Source organism: Ceratotherium simum, chromosome 31 (assembly GCF_057802395.1).
Source record: "Ceratotherium simum simum isolate JZ-2026a chromosome 31, ASM5780239v1, whole genome shotgun sequence".
In the NCBI taxonomy this organism is placed as follows: domain Eukaryota; kingdom Metazoa; phylum Chordata; class Mammalia; order Perissodactyla; family Rhinocerotidae; genus Ceratotherium; species Ceratotherium simum.
In genome coordinates, this window is record NC_141930.1 from 29,199,805 (window position 1) to 29,217,592 (window position 17,788).

Sequence of the window (17,788 nt, forward strand, 5' to 3'; positions counted from 1 at the left end):
TATGTAGAAAACTGTTTTGAAAATGCTTTATTTATAATTTACTTCCACTTTGTTCAAAGTAAGTTTGACTTTCCCAGTGTAGAGATTTTAAAAAAATGAAATAATATTTTTATTTAATATTATTAAGTAATATTTTATTTAATATAAATAATATAAATATTAATATAAAATAAATAATATAAATAATATTAAATTAAATATAATTTGTATACCATAATTTACCCATTTTCTGTTTGATTCATTTCAGCAGTCGTTATGTCTTTCTGAACAAAAGAGATAGCAATAAGTTTCTCTCCAGCATATTCATTCTTTTCTCTATTATTTGAGAGATTGTCATGTTTTATGTTTAATGATTGGGTCTTCTTCGTTTGGCTATCATGAAAATTGCCCTCTAGTCGCTTATTTTCAAGGACTTGGTGTTTTTCTCTACCAATTTTTACCTTATTTGTTGGTCTCTCTTGTTTTTGGACTATACAAAAATACTGAGAGTTCAATATACATGTACAAAGATGTGCTTTCTGTATCATGTTGTTGAGCATCAAGGTGGTTTCACAGAAAGACATGGAAGGAAGCACAGATTTTGAAATAGACACTTGAGGATATATACATCACTGAAGTATAGGCTGCTGTTAGCAAGGATCACCAATGACATGCTAATTAGGCTAACGTGTTGTCATTTTCAAACTACATACGTACTTACAAATCTCTTTTGAGCTCTTACTATGCCATACACTGTCAAATGCTTAATGTGCATTAATTCTTTTAAACCTTTTAACATAATAGATAGATTCTATGTATTATCTCCATTTTACAGTTTTCCCATGAGGGAACTGGGGAACAGAGAGGTTGTTATTTGCCCAAGTCACAGTAGGAAGCTAGGAAGAAGAGCCAGGATACAACTTCAGATATCAGGCTCTAAGGCCTGTGCTGTTGTGATCTGTGCTGTGTGGTAAGTTTGTCCCAGGTTGGGGATTCAGGGTCATAAGTAGTGGTATTCGGCAGGTTTGCAAACAGGAACCATATACCTTTGATGTTTTGAATTCTTAATATTTACTCATTAGTACTAGTGGTCTTGCCAGTCAGTACAACTCTCATACCCTCTCATGTTTTATATAAGGCAAGATGTTACTGCAGCATTCCACGTGTGTATGTCTGCAGAGACTGCATCTGTGTAGACTGCTACTGTTCATTGTCTTTAAAACAGTGATAGAAAAATTCAGTAGCATCGTTTATAATACTCATATAATACTCATTGGGAATATACATCCCCCTCTCATATATACACCCCCTATATTTCAGGATAATGTATATTGTAAGGAATTTGAATTTATATTTCAGGAGGAATGATTAATTTGGATAAATTCAAGCACTAACTTATTTTGTAGTAGAATATATAATTTTGAGGTATTTTTATTTATTTATTTATGTTTTGAGGTATTTTTAGATGTGCACTTATAGCTCAGAAGAGGTAAAATATGTAGTTCTTAGCCTGTTTTAATGTTTTATTATGATAACAACATTGTATTTTATTAGGGTAAGTGATACTTTTTAAAATGATTTTCTTTACCCTGTTCTTTAGTAACATATGTAGTAGGCATTTGTGTGCATATTTGGACTTGGTATTGGTGTCAAATCATTTTAATTCATGCTTTTTAAAGACTCTTCAAAGGGATTTTTTAACTAATAAAGTTTTCATTGTAAAAACATGGCAAATATAAAAAAATATAAAGAAGAAAATAATAGTCACCTAAAATTTGCCATACATTAAGTTCTCTTAAAATTGTGGTATGTGTATCATTTTTTATGTATGTGGCAGACTAGTATTTTTTGTGCCACTTAGCCTTATGGCTAATGACTACATGGAACTCTGTAAATCTTGTAACTACTTTAGTCAGTTACCTACTGAATCATAATTTATTTATAATTTGTTTACTGTAAGTATCTTTGTACAAGAATCTATCCAGTGTTTTCTATTTTGAAGTTAAATTTTACCCTCGTACTATATATAATGTAAGAGCTCTGTTATTTTAAAAAAAATTCTGATTCTTATGTGCAACATAATGCCTGTACTAAATCAAGAAACATTAATTTGATATTTCTTAAATACCTACATTTCTAGGTAGTTTGCTTGGTGATGGGTCAGTGAAGTCCCTACTCTCAAGTTACTGACAGCCTTTAAACTATAAAAATTTTGACTTATTATTCAAAAAACATTATGCTTGGAAAAAATGAATAATATTTTTAAAAGGTGGACTCATAATATTTAATGATTTCCCCTGAAAATTAATATGATGAGGAAGAGTCCTCAATAAGATATGTAGATGTTTTTGAGAAACTTTAAAACTATATATTTTAGAGCCAGCCCTGATTGCCTAGTGGTTAAAGTTCTGCGTGCTCCGCTTTGGCAGCCCAGGTTGGGTTCCTGGGCACAGAACCACACCACTTGTCTGTCAGTAGCCATGCTGTGGCGGCGGCTCCCATAGAAGAACCAGAAGAACTTGCAACTGTACACAACTATGTACTGGGCTTTGGGGGAAAGAAGGAAAAAAGAGGAAGATTGGCAACAGATGTTAGTTTAGGGCGAATCTTCTCCTGCAAAAAATAAAAAACCACACAAAAAAACAAAACTGTGTATTTTAGCACAACTGTAAAGGTAATGAGGACCATAACTTTCACTTCAGGGAAATAAGGAATATTTTATCTTTGGGGCTTTTAGTTTGTTTTACCTTGTTTTATTTTGTGTGTGTGTACATATTATTGTCGTTTTTGTTTTATAAGGAAATTTACTTCATTTTCTGAAAATGATATTTATGCTTACCTAACACCAATATAACTGCTTCAATTCATTGGCAATACAAAATTTTGGAAAAATGCAGTGGTTTGATTAATTAAGTAGTCTGATCATATAGTTTACTATTTATATTATATGGGTTACTGACTTTTTAAAAAAATTAGATCATAATAGCACAAACTCAACTTTCTTTTAATTCATATTTTATTGTTATTTTTTTAAAGAACTGGACACATTTTATTCACTAAAATGGTCCTATAAATTAAACCATATGTAGCAAATTTTTTTATGGGAAAATTAAATTGGGGTATCAAGAGAACAACCTCTCTCTACTTCAGTTGAATAAGAGTTTTCTTTCACCTCTTCTGTCTTTCATGCAGTGAAGGACTCCTCAGTCAGACTGCCTGAGTTCAAAACCAGGCTCTCCCTGGGTACTGGGTGACCTTGGACAAGTTACCTAACTTCCTGCCCCCTATTCCCTTCCCCCTTTTCGCTTTCTTCTTTTCCTCCTCCCCCCTTCTCCCTCTCCCTCCTCCTCCCTTCCTTTAGTAATAATTATGATTTTCTAAAGCTTCATTTTGAAAAAAATTTAGAATTACAGAAAAGTTGCAAAAAATAGTACAGAGAATTCCTGTTTTTCACCTAGCTTCCCCTACTGTTAACATCTTATATAACCATTTGAACAATTGTCAAATTAACAATGGTAGAATACTATTATTAACTAAACTACAGACCTTATTCGGATCTTACCGGTTTTCCCACCAGTACCCTTTTTTCAGGATCCCATACTGCATTTAATTGTCATGTCCACCCCAATCTATGACAGTTATTTAGTTGTGTTTTTTTTTTGTCTTTCATGACCTTCACACTTTTGAAGAGTACTTCTCAGTTATTTTGTAGACTGTCTCTCAATTTAGATCTGATGTTTTCCATAATTGAATTGAAGTTATGTATTTTTGGCGAGAATACCACAAAAATGATGATGTGTTCTTCTCAGTGCATCATATCAGAGGTTCTTGATGTTGATATGTTTTATTACTGGTGATATTAACTTTGATCACTTGGTTAAGGAGGTGTCTGCCAGGTTTCTCCACCATAAAGTTGCTATCCTTTTAATCTTGTAGTTGATAAGTATCTCGGGGAGCTACTTTAAAACTAGGTAAATAATCCTTCTCAAACAAGATACTTAATTTTTCTGAACTTCATTTTCCTCTTTTGTAAAATGCATTGTAAGAATTCAATGAAATTTCATTTAAAGTATTTAGCATAATCTGTATTACATATTAAATGTTCAATAAATGTTAGCTATTATAATTATCGGGCATCTTTCATTATTAATATAGTGAAGATCTCTAGTATATTCAAGATACAGTTTTAGGCTATCACATTTATGACTATTATTCCTGGTAAGAAATGCATTTTGCCACCCAGTATACACACACGTGTATATACTGTTTCATGAAAAGTATATATACTTTCTACATGTGATCTGCTCTATTTTCTATTCTCCTCTCTTATTTAAAAAGAAAAATGCTGGTTATAACTTACGAAAGTGATTTCACAACTCACTAATTAGATTATAACCAGCATTTGAAAATCACAGATGTAGGTTAGCATGGACTTACCTGTAGTAGGAGGTGTGATATGGGGCAAAAGCACAGACCTTGGAGTTGGACATAGTGGGTTTGCATCCTGGCCCCACCATGACCTTGAGTAACTTATATGAGCTTTTCTCACTTAGGTTTCCTCATCTGTGGAGGCATTTTGTGAGGACTAAATAATTCTTATGGATCCAATACAGTCTTTGGCATGTAAACGCTCAGTGAATGTTCATCTTTTTTCTATGGGACATAGAAATAAAAGCACTGTTCACAGAGGAGGTAGCTTTTGAACGAAGCTTTGACGAATAGTTAGGAAAAAATTGAGTAAATATTTCCCACTACTGTATTTAAAACCTAAACGAAATGGACAGTTTTGCAGGAAATCAGAAATGATCAAAATTAGTTCAAGTAGAAGAGAGAAACCGAACAGACCAGGAATCATAAAATAAATTGGAACAGTCATCAAAGTCTATCTCCTCCTCCTTTCACAAAGGGCCAAGAGCTTTATAAGTTATACCAAACTTTTAAGGAACAAATAATGCCCATCTTAGAACAAACTGTTTCAGAACGTAGAAGAAAGTGTGGAGCTATACAGTTTATTTTGCAAGGCTAGCATAACTGCTATCAAAACTAAGGAGAGGGCCCGCCTGGTGGCACAGCGGTTAAGTGCGTGCACTCCACTGTGGTGGCCCGGGGTTCGCAGGTTCGGATCCGGGGCGCGCACTGACGCACCGCTTGCTAAACCATGCTGTGGTGGCGTCCCATATAAAGTAGAGGAGGATGGGCACAGATGTTAGCCCAGGACCAATCTTCCTCAAGAAAAAGGCAAGGATTGGCATCAGATGTTAGCTCAGGGCTAGTCCTCCTCACCAAAAACAAACAAACAAACAAAAACTTAGGAGAGCACACACAAAAAGGAGATTTTCAGGTCAGTCTCATAAAAAATAATTTTGTAAAATTCAGTACTTATGATGAAAAATCTTAGCAAGTGAGGACTAAAAAGTACTCCTTTAACTAATAAATGGAATGTTCCAGAAATCTTCGACAAACATGATCCGTAATGGAGAAGTGGAGAAATATTAAAGCAATTCCAGTAAGTAGGAAACAGGACCAGGATGCTCTCACCAGTACTATTTAACATTATCCTGGAGGTATACCTATAATATAATTATAGCAATAAGCATAAAGAAGGAAGTAGAAAGATTAGACGAGACAACTGAAAGAACCAAGTGAATCAACTAACAAACTTATCAGTACTAATAAGATTGGTTAGCAAAGGGAAATGGGTTCAAGATCAACACAAAATTAGTAACTGCTCAGATACCACCAATAATCATTTTAAAAATGGAAAGGAAAAATTCTATTAAAACTAAATCTAACAAAAAACATGTAAGAGCACTATAGAGAAACTGTATACTTTATAGATGGAATTCAAAAAAGAGTTAAATAAGTGGATGGAAAGTATCAGTACAGTAAAAATGTCACTCTACAGCCCATGTTTCCAGTCCATTTATTAATTCAATGCAATTCCAACTGATTTTTCATGCAACTTTAAAAATTCATACAGAAGAGTAAATAAGAATAACCAAGGCAAATTTGAAAAAACAAAATAGGGAGTATTTTCCCTATCATATCAAAAACACCAACGTTATTTATAATGATTAAAATCATACAGGGAAAGGATTGTCACAAATAGATCAAACAGATTCAAGAGTCCAGAAACTTGTGCATTTAGTAAATGATAAAAGTAGTATTCCGGATCAGCAGGAAAAGACATAAGAAAGTATTTGACAATCTCCAGATAGGGAAGGTCTTCTGAAAGATGACACAGAAAAACAAAAGCTACTGAAAAGGACATAACTAAAACACATGTCAAAATACGGGACAGATCAGCACAAGTTATTTAGAATGTATCTTAGAAAGTAATAAATTAGGAAGAAAAAAATCTAACTTAAAAATGGCCTAAGCATGTGATTAGGAAACATAAATGGCCAATAATTATAACATACACAAGCCCACTGGTAATTAGGAAAACGCCAATTAAGACCACATTGAGGTATCATTTTTATTCAAAGATTGGCAAAAATTAAAAAGTTTGATAACATTAAATGATGAGAATGTGGAGAAGGGAACTCCAATGCATGTGAGAAAGTAACGTAGTACAGCTAGTCAGGAGGACAGTTGGTAGAATCTACTGTAATTTAAAGTGGGCATATCGAACAACAGCTGCCCTTCTTAGTATCTGTTCTAGTGGTACACTCACGTGTTGAGTGCACAAGAATGCGTCATAAAGCGGTATTCATTGCAGCAATATTTGTGAACAGTTGGAAACAATCCAGTTGTCTTTGAATAGGGAAATGGCTAAATGAACTGTGATAGGAATTTATTATAGAATACTTTGTAGCCATGAAAAAGAGTGTGATCACGACATGTGCCTGTCAAGGGTAGATCTCCAAGATACATTGTTGAACGGAGAAACTACAACTGCAGTCATAGTAGGATACCATTTATGTTAAAACACACGCACACATCAGTGTCAGTAAATAAAATGCAGGGTGTATTCAGGACTAGAAGACGCATCATTTGTGGGTGAGAGGTATGCTGCATGATGAACCTGGAAAGGTAGACTGAAGCTAACTTTTGAAGGATCTTGAATGCTATGTTCAGGAGTTTGGACTTTGTTTTATAGCTAATTTAGTTCTATGTGCTTTCCTGAGGAATACCCAAAAGATGGCATTGTTAGTTTACCATAGAGTATAGGTATATAGGCTTAAAAATGGATTTTTGATGACAAATTTAGAAGGGATCTATCTCTTAGAAGATTATCCTTATCTGAATTCATGATACTGATGTCTAAAGCAGTAGGCAGTTAATTCATTTACATAATAAAAAATTGCTATGGAGATGATACTGCTTGAGCTCCAAGTGACCTTCAAATCCTCTTCCTGTGGGCTAAGCTGCATGGGAAGCCAAAAAATCAGGAGAGTGCTTAGTGAGCATGGGGTCAGAACATGGGAGGTAAATAAATTCACATCTAATGGTATCAAATAAGAGAGCCACATTCATCACAGAATAGGGATGTTCCTATTAATGGGGCCCAGACTACTCAAAATCTGCATTTTGAGGCTTTCCCTCCCAGGATAGTGGTTGGATGGACAGTGACGATAATTGCCTTTGTAATTGCTCTCTCTGAGCTTCTATTGCTCGTCAGATCCCCTTAGAGTTGGTGTACTATAGGCAGGAGATGATGGGGCTGCACTTTGAAACTAACATTGGGAAGAAAGAAAGATGTAAGCGAGTTTTTCGAGGTACTATGCACAGAACTTGGTGACCAGGTGAATATAGAGTCTGTGGGAGGAGAAGTCAAAGTGCCCTAAGATTTCTACTTCTGCTAGACAGGGAAACACGGGACAGGAAGTGCTCCCTTGGGAGGCAGTCACATGAACAGAAGCACAAAGATGGGAAGGTGTATTCAGGGAGCCACCATTAGTCCACCTGATACATGAAGGAATCTGACTAGTATCACTTGATAGGCACTCGATCTAAAAGGCCTTAAAAATGTTGGACTGGAGTGATAATCCACGGATGCTTTCTGAGCAAGGAGTGCTGTGATCACGTCTGTGCTCTAAGAGTGCCACAGTTAAATAACATTTGGACATACGGTTTAGTGGCACTGTGGTAAACTATAGTTTGTCAAGAATCGATTAATTGAATTTTTCTGCTTTCAATTGGGTGATTTAGTATTATATAAGTAGTTCAATGATTTCTTAATTCTTTTTTTTTTTAATAATCTGGAAAGTAAGAGAGAACCTCAGAAATATTCAGTGTAGAATCCCTCAAAGAAGTATTCTTTATTTCTCAGAAAGTTTATCTGATGGGACAGTTGATCCTTTTGGTAACTTCAGACAACCTCAGTGATTGTTTTCTAGGGCTTAAAGTAAATTGAATTATTTGAATTAGAATTAGGTAATTGGAAAGGAATGTTAAAAGAATAGAAAGATAGAAAATCTTGAAATATCATTAAATTTAATTTTTAAAATCATTCTCTTGAGTCCATTTGAAATATTACCAAGTAGTTTATTTCCTTCAATACCAGAATCACAGTTATCACATATAATTTAATTTGTTTGGTGAAGACATTATAAACTGCTTTAAAAATGAATTTTTGAGCCAGCCCTGATGGTCTAGTGGTTCAATTTCAGTGTTCTCACCACTTCGGTGGCCTGGGTTCGCTTCCTGGTTGCAGAACTACACCCCCTGTCTGTCAGTTGCTGTGCTATGGTGGTGGCTCACATAGAACTAGAAGGACTTACAACTAGGATAATACAACCATGCACTGGGGCTTTGGGGAGGGAAAAAAAACAAGGAAGATTGGCAACAGATGTTAGCTCAGGGCGACTCCTTCCCTGCAAAAAAAAAAAAAAAAAAAAATTGCCTACTTAAAAAAAATGAATTTTCTGCTCTAAAATATACACTGAAGCTATTTAAATGCTTGTTTCTTAGCAAATCAACAGCGATAAACTTAAGGAAGGCAATAGACTGATAGTGTCTGATTTCTATATTCTGGACTTTACTTTTGTCTTGTGAGTGGTGGGCCTTCCTGGGACAGCTGTCCTGTGTGGAGTAATATGGCAGTAGGAACCTCCTTTCCTTTCCGCTAGAGCCACTCGAGATTTCTTTCCTTTTTACCCTTCCTTTTTCTTTGAGCCTAACTCTGCCATTGGTCTGTGATGGCATGCCTGACAGTTGTGAGATGGGAAGGAAAAGCAGATCTTATGACTAGAGCCATGATCACATTCCATCTGCTCCTCATAGTATGAGTTCCCAACTCCTGTGATAAAGTACCCAGGACATTTTCCTCTGAAGCATAGGTGGATCTTACATGAATCTTTAGCTGGCAGAGGAGAAAAAAGGGACAGCCAGGAAGCCAACCTTGAATTGGGGTTAAGTTAGCAGGAAGCCTCCAGAAATGATCCCTCTCCCCATCTCTACCACCCTTTTTGTCCTGTCATTGGCTTCCCGTACTGAAACTCTTGTTCTTGCTTACAGTGACTTGGAATAGGGTTTACACTGTGGCAGGAAGGAGAGGTAAGGGATGGCATGAGTCTCTAATCTTGCTTGTAATACAGGACAGATGTTTTCTTGACATCTAGTTCAAATCTCTCATCACAGTTTTTTTCCTCCTCATGTACTAGTTGGATTCTATAAAATCTTTTTTGTTTTTAATTAATAGAATGGAGGGAATTTCTAAAGAATAATTTATATATGTATATATATGTCTTATGTTTGTGAATGAAATAAAAGTTTGCAGCATTATTAAGTTATCCATTTGTATTTAACAGTTTAAATGGCATTTTATTTTGCATTGGTTTGCACTAGTTAAGAGTTTTTCCTATTTTTGTCAGTGAATTATTTTATGACTCACTATTAAATTATACTCTAGGCTGTGTAAGCTCATAGGGAAGTTATAACGTAATTGATGTCTCCACCCTGGCCCTTTTCACCTGCTCCCCCTTATCTGCTCATTTCATTACGGCTTTCACAACCTGCTTGTACTTCTATGGAACTACTCTATAGCAAGCTTACACAGAAGCGTCCGGGTTGTTTCCTAGAAGCTAGCAGATTCAATCAAGTGTGCTTGATGTTTCAGAGATGTGTGACTCCTTGGATAACCTCAATCTAATAGTCCTAAGTTCTAATATTATCTGTTAGGTTGGAACCTGAAGGTTCTTGTACATTGTAGATTCTGTGAGTCTCTGATATTACATGATTTTTCCATAGAAGCTAATAAGATTGTTGTTTTTATTCATAGACTTTTTAAAAATTAATATTCCAAGTATTGTACAAAGAACTTATTTTCCTAAATCATTTGACTGTAAGTGCCTACATTACCCTCTCTTTAACACTTCTAGTGAATATTTCCTACAAACAAGGATGTTCTCCTACTTAACTTCAATAAAACCATTAAAATCAGGAAATTAACATTGATATATTACTCATATCTAATCTCTAGATCTCATTCAAGTATATAGCCTCTCCATTTGACTCTTTTTTTAATAATTTCCTTCTATCTGCTGAAATTTCTAATCTGATTATGCTTGTGTTTACTTTTTACACTAGATCTTTAACATATTAACTATAATTATTTTATATATATATATTTTTTTTGTGAGGAAGATCAGCCCTGAGCTAACATCCATGCTAATCCTCCTCTTTTGCTGAGGAAGACCGCTCTGAGCTAACATCTATTGCCAATCCTCCTCCTTTTTTTTTTTTTTTCCCCAAAGCCCCAGTAGATAGTTGTACGTCATAGTTGCACATCCTTCTAGTTGCTGTTATGTGGGACGCGGCCTCAGCATGGCCGGAGATGCGGTGCGTTGGTGCGCACCCAGGATCCGCACCCCGGGCCGCCAGTAGCGGAGCGCGCGCATTTAACCGCTAAGCCACAGGGCTGGCCCAGTTATTTTAAAGTTATTGTCTGATAATTTAAACATTTGAGTCTGGTTCTTTTGATTAAACAATCTCTTGACAAGGGATTTTTTTTTCATGTTGTTTTGTATGTCCCATAATTTTTTTTATTGAATTCTGGGCATTGTTTGTGAAAGAACAGTAGAGACTGATGTAAATAGTGTTTATAACTGAAAATTGGCCTTTTTCTGTTAGGCCATTTAGTGAATGAGGTGGTGGTTAATTCAGTCACTCAGTAGTTGAACTGGGCTTGGGTTTTATTGTAGCTATAATTATCTTCAGTTCAGCGCAGACTTCAAAATCCTAATGCTACCTTATGCACAGTATAGGGCTCGGGGTACCAGAGGGTTTTTCTCAGTTACTGCTCCACCCTCAATCTTGTATACCTGTGCCACAGAAGGGGTCTCTCTGTAGGCTCCTGCCTCTCCCCCAGGAAAAGGTTGCGTTTGCTTGTAACTCCATGCAGTGCTTGTAGTCGGGATAGGGGTGGCGAGGGCACTCCTCGATTTTCCTGGTTCAGCCAGAATCTTACACAGGCCCTGTATGCCTGAGGCTCAGGTAAGGCTTTCTCAGTGTTTCTTTCCCTCTTCTCTGTAGCAGGCAAACTTTGCCTTGTGTGGCGGGGGCGGATTTGGGGTTGGGAGCAAGTTTCCTGCCCTTCCTCCCAGTGGAGCAGATCTCTGCTTTATGCAATTTCAGGACCCTGGTCCTACCCCCTACCTCCCGGTAGCAGATGCTTTGGCTTCTACCCTTCCCTAGGAATAGTGGCCTTTTGCCTGAGACTGGGATGGCAGGGCGAGGCAGAGGAGAGGAGAAGGCGGGTGTGGAGCTCTGTCCCTCCCAGCATCTCAGATGCCTTTTGCATATATCCTTTCTTAGAAGGGGTGGAAGGGTTTTCTGCACCTCTCCCAGCGTCAGGTTTTGCTTTTACAAGAGAAGCTTCCAGGAAGCAAGGGGTTTTGTTCTCTGTACCGTTAGCAGGGCCTCTCTTGGGTTTCTTGCCTGCCCTTGCCCTGACTTGTCTTATGAGCACCACCAAGGCCTGTCGAGGAATGCTGGTGAGTGAGAGTGGACTCGTGTTTGTGTCTGGGGTTCCCAGGGATTCTACACTCAGTGCTCGCCTACATTTGGTCTTTAAGTATTTGTTAACATTTCAGTTGTTTTCTTCTTAACCACTTGTATGGCACCTGCCTCTTCCACCCATACTCAGTTTTCTTGTCTCTCGTTAGAGGGGGTTGTCACCCTTGGGAGCTCAGTTCATCTGATTGAGAGGACCTCAGCTTTCTGACATGCTGCTTTTTCTCGTTCTTGGGGTGGGAGCAAGGTTCTCTTATGACTACAGAGTTTATTCTAGTTCTCTCCTTTTCTGTATTTGCAACCACCTTCTCTAACATTGAGAAGCCTGGCTCACATTATCCTTAATATGTAGACTTATTTATCAATCCCCCTGTATGTAACTAGTCTCCCATCACTGCCACCATCCTCTGCCACTCACAGATGGCATCTTACTCCACTTGGGCTGTGACATCGAGTACCAGGCCACTTAGGTGTCTGGGTGCCGTCCGCATTTCAGGCAGGCTCTGGCCCCATGCTCGTCCCAACCTTGGCTCCCCGCTTTTTCCCGCTCAGGCCGCAGCACTCTACTCCAGGCTCTTCTCCTGTGCCTGCGCTTCGACTGCCCGCTCTAGGACACCCCGTGTGAGTGCCCTCCTCACCCCGGCTGCGCTCAAATACTCCAGACCGCCCTCCACACAGGGCCTGCTGCCCTCTGGCCCACCTCATGGCTGTAGGACTGACTTGTTCAAGAAGGGAAGGAAGGGGAAAGAGGAAGGGAAGAAGAAGGGAAAGTGGATGGGAAACAGCAAGGCCCATACACTTCTGTAAGAAAAGACTGAGTTTCTGAGTTAGTAACCATCCTTCAGTGTAAATAAACTAATAAATATATTTTAAGTATTTATATTTTGTCTTTCTAACAGGTTATGAAGTTCATGGAATGGAAAAAATACCAGAGGAAGGACCAGCACTTATAATTTTTTATCATGGAGCTATTCCCATAGATTTTTACTACTTCATGGCTAAAATTTTTATCCATAAAGGCAGAACTTGCCGAGTAGTAGCTGATCACTTTGTCTTTAAAATTCCAGGTAAATTTTCACTATGGATAGTGATATTAAAATATTTAATTAACACGATCAAGTTATGTGATAGTCTATATCTTTGAGCTCTCTGGTATCATTTGGAAAAGCTTTTCGCCTTTTTAGGGTAACACACTTGGAACTCCAATTTGAGAGTATCTGATTATCCTGTTTAGGTAATATATCTAAATATAAAAACTTTATGGCCAAAATTTACTTTCTTTATTAACAGGTATTTAGTCATTATTTTCCAAAGTTAAATCCTGAATGTCACTTTTTAAAAATAAATCATAACTTTTGCCAAACAATTAATAATTTATATTTGGGTATAGAAGGTAGTTGATTTTTTTCATATGAATTTCTTCAACGAGGTATTGATTTTTGGAGTTTAATTTTATAATAATTAGAGTTTGATAGCAAATCAAAATTAATAAAAATAAAAATTAGCCAGCATATATTTTGTCTTCATGTAATATAATATTTCCTCAGAAATCCTGTCTTAATAGGATAGACATAATAGAGTCTATTATGTCTTTTATCATACTTGACTTGCCTGGTAGACTTATAAATCTTAAGATTGAGGACTACATTTTTTTTTTTTTTTTTTGTGAGGAGGACTAGCCCTGAGCTAACATCCAGTGCCAGTCCTCCCCTTTTTTCTTGAGGAAGACTGGGCCTGGGCTAACATCCGTGCCCATCTTCCTCTACTTTATATGGGATGCCGCCACAGTACGGCTTAACAAGCGGTGCATCGGTGTGCGCCTGGGATCTGGACCTGCGAACCCCCGGGCCGCCACAGCGGAACACGTGCACCTAACCGCTGTGCTGCTGGGCTGGCCCCAGACTACATTCTTTTTAATCTGTTCGTAAAGGCTTTCTACCTTTTAAAATAGATTAATTAACTGAGTGGTTTCAAACATGGTAAAGTTTTAAAAAAATCATTCTAAAATAAACTCATTGAGATTAAATCTTATTTTCTTCTGTCACTAAATCACCAGAAACAAGCTAAGAAAGTTTATAATATGTTCTCTGGAATAATAAAAGCAAAGGCCACCCATCAACAGACAAGACAAACACCAAGCAGTGAATTAAATAACAGTCTACTCAGTGCCTTTCATAGACATGGTTAAAGTTTTGGGTATCCTTGAGTCACTAAAAAGCCCTTGTGCTTTGTCTTTAAACTAAATTGGCTATAAAAGGTTTTTCTTTAGAAGTAATCTGATCACTTTATAATAAATTTAGAAACTAGAGAAGAGTAGAACATCGCTATAGTCTTACCACCCTAACATAACCAGCTACCATTTTGCTTTATTTTACTTCATTTTTAACTTGAATATTTTCACGTTTGCAAACTGTTTTGTGTTCTTTTTTTAAAAAATTTAATTTTAGCATTAACATTTTACCATGTTATATAAAGAATAGTTTTAATGTATGACTAAAATATTTACTTATGTAGTTTTCTCTTATGGAACATTAGGTTGCTTCCATTTTTTTTTCTATTTATATATATAATAGAATGTGAATATTTTTATTTAGCATTTGGCTTTTAAAAAATTTTTCCTCTTTATGATCTTGTAATTTATGAAACCTCCCCTGTTCATTTGCTATGAGAATGCATCTAGTTAAATCAGTGAACTTTTAATGTAATGTAGGATGAAAACTATTTCAGTCTTAATAATATTTATAATCTTACTTCAGATCCTTAAACCTATGAGAAGTTTGGTTTGTCTGCACAGTTTTCACTACCCACCCCCATATTTCCCAGTCTCAAAGAATAATGTATACTAACATCAGTCCTCTGAAGTTCCAGTTTAGGATTTGGTTAAAATATTTAATTACTGATAGGATTATTTCTTTCATCTATAAGTAGTAATAATTTGGAAAACTGTATAATATTAAGACCTGGAATTAGCTGTTCCTGAGTTAAACACTCACTTTATTAAAAACTCTTAATGATTTTGCTATTATTATGGATTTTAAAAAATTTAATTGTGGAATTAGCATCATCTGACTTAATTTCAGTAGATTTGATTATGGCTTGCCAATTTTGGCAGGGCTAAGCATAGTCAGATTCACATTCTCTTGAGTGATTCTCTTATAGGGTTCATGGAAGATTAGATTTGTGATTGCTGATGGGATACCATTTCTGAGTGCTCTAACAAATACTGTAGACAGTGTTTGGCCAGGAGATGCAGTGGAAGGAGCTTTGGATTAGACATACCTGGACTGGAATCTCTGCGCTGCCATTTGCTAGGTGTGTGACTTTGAGCAAGCTACTGCTCTCTGAGCCAACTTTCCTCATCTGTAAAGTGGAGATACGAATCCCTGTTTTCCAAGGTTTTTGTGAATTTTAATAAGAGTTTGAACATGTAAAGTAGCCAGAGTAGTAGGTGATCACTAAGGAGATGATCATTAATAGGTGATCAATAAGGTATAGCTATTACTTTACCAGCAATATTAACCTTATGTTAACCTTAAGAGTTCTTGTTGATTTTTAAAAAAGTAAAAAAGAATTTACTGATTTAAGTATAGATAGTAAATTATGTAGATTGTGAAGCTTTCTGTCTTAAAAAATTAGATAAGAAGTACTTAAGATATATCTTCATTCTAATGTTTCTTACAGGGTTTAGTTTATTACTTGATGTATTTTGTGCTCTACATGGACCAAGAGAAAAATGTGTTGAAATTCTGAGGAGTGGTCACTTGTTAGCTATTTCACCAGGTGGAGTTCGAGAAGCCCTACTTAGTGATGAAACCTACAACATCATATGGGGTAATCGTAAAGGCTTTGCTCAGGTTGCAATTGATGCAAAAGTGGTGAGTTGTATAAAACTAATTATTAAAGTAAAGCTAGGTTGAATTTAAAATAAATGCTTAAATAGTGAGCCAAAGTATATAAGAATTTAGATACATTACACTACTTTAAAAATTAGTATGTATAACTCTTTAAGAGGTAACAATAGAGAAATATTCCTTATGCATGGAAAGCCATCTTTAAAAAAAATCAATCTGGCAAATATCCAGCAAAGTGATATTTTAATTTCAAAATCTGGCTTATTTTAATAAGATTTGTAAAATTCTTTGTATTCCTTCAGTTATCTTTTTTTCATAAGTATAATCAATCCAATTCTATGTGTTTTAATCCTTTGGTACAACTGAGTTGGCGTATTTCATTGCTGGTTGTTGGTTGTTTCCTTTACAATTCTTTTATCTGTGACCAATTTATGTAACAATAGGACTCAAATACTATATGACTCCTAACATTTTTTTATCACCAAATGTGATCAGCTATCTAACAGTATGAATAAAGATGAGAGATAGGTATTAGTGTAATTTAGATCTTTTTAAAAGACTTTACAAGTGAATTAGTCACTAAAATTAAGTGTTGCTCTGGGATTCACTGTACTCTACTTAGTAGACTGGAGAATGTGAATGCCATTTTGTCCTTTTCTTTTGCTTTGGAAAATATTTCTTAGCTTTTTGGTCTCCATATTGTACTTTATCTTATGAAACACTTATTTATTACTTATGGAATGTTTCTTCTTTGTTTTTGTTTTAGATTGTCTGTCAGAAAAAGAAATTGTAGTACCTTTGACAAGGTGGTATTCTTTTTCCAGGCCAGTTAGTTGAGTACTGCCAGTACTTGCGCATTTCAGTTTTTTTGTATATTCATTGCTGCCACGTAAGGAGACCAGTCTGCAGTCTTAGCTTGCCAGTTCATCTTGCAAATACAAACTGTTGATTAAAAAGGAAAAGATGATGGATGACTCATTCTAACCCAAGACCAGTATTGGAAGAAGAGTGGAAATTGTTTTTTACTTTTTAATTGCAAAGTTAAATGCATTGAGCTCTATTCTCTCCTTTACATATATGTATGTAACTCCTAGAAGTAAGTTATTGCTATAGTGCTTTGATAATGTGATCCTAGTATAAGAGTTAATGTACTTGCCCAAGTGTATAGTAATAGACAACATAAAAATTTAAACACTACTGTCCTATAGTAGATTATAAACTCCTTGAGGACAAGGCCATCTTTTATATTGAGTCCCTAGTACAATGACTAGTACTTAGTAGGCTATTCGTATTTGTTGAATTGAATTGGTTTTTCTTAACACAGTATTAAACACTACTAGAAAGGATCCTTTTGAATTTAATTTTATGTTAATAGTATTAGTGATATAGAAAATTAATTTATAGCACATTTTATTTTCCAAAAAGTCTTAAGCCCTGATGTAGAAAACAAAACCTTAGGCTATATGAATAATATAGAATACAAAAGGATATAGGCAGAGTTGGACAAAAATTAAGAAAAATCAGTGTAATGTATATTAAAGCAATGATAAAAGCTGAAAACCTAATCAGACAGTTCAATTTTTAGGCTTATATTTTGAAAGAATTATTTCTTCTAAGTCTTAAGATAAAAATGACGAAAATAGATTTGGAATCACATAAATCAATCATGGGATTCTAATTTCTCATCCTTAAGTTGACAGTTTTAAGGAACATTACCTGGAAGAAGCCCTGAAAGAAAGAAATTATATAGAGAAAGGAACTCCTTTTCCAGTCCTTGAAAGAGTTTCTAGATAATTAACATAATCTAGATAATTTAGTTAAGGTTTTTATACAAAAACTTGAGAAAATTTAATAAACAGCCTTTTACAAGTTTGAAAACAAAAATCTTTAACATTACTGATTTACAAAATAGCATTATAAGTTTGATAAATATTGTACCACTTCAACTTCTTGCAGTGCTTTTAAAGGCTTTATGTTGGTCCTCCTGCAGTAAGTAGGTG

At 35.7% G+C, this 17,788-nt stretch overlaps 1 protein-coding gene across 3 annotated transcripts in view; it reads left to right on the forward strand.

Annotated features, from left to right (window-relative positions):
- TMEM68 (transmembrane protein 68) overlaps window positions 1-17,788 on the forward strand; it is a 45,994-nt gene that overhangs the window by 12,191 nt on the left and 16,015 nt on the right. For all 3 annotated transcript variants that reach the window (XM_004435712.3, XM_087420557.1, XM_087420558.1), the window contains exons 4-5: window positions 12,837-13,004; window positions 15,619-15,812. In XM_004435712.3, coding sequence (XP_004435769.1) covers window positions 12,837-13,004; window positions 15,619-15,812 — 362 coding nt within the window. The remainder of the gene's footprint in view (window positions 1-12,836; window positions 13,005-15,618; window positions 15,813-17,788) is intronic.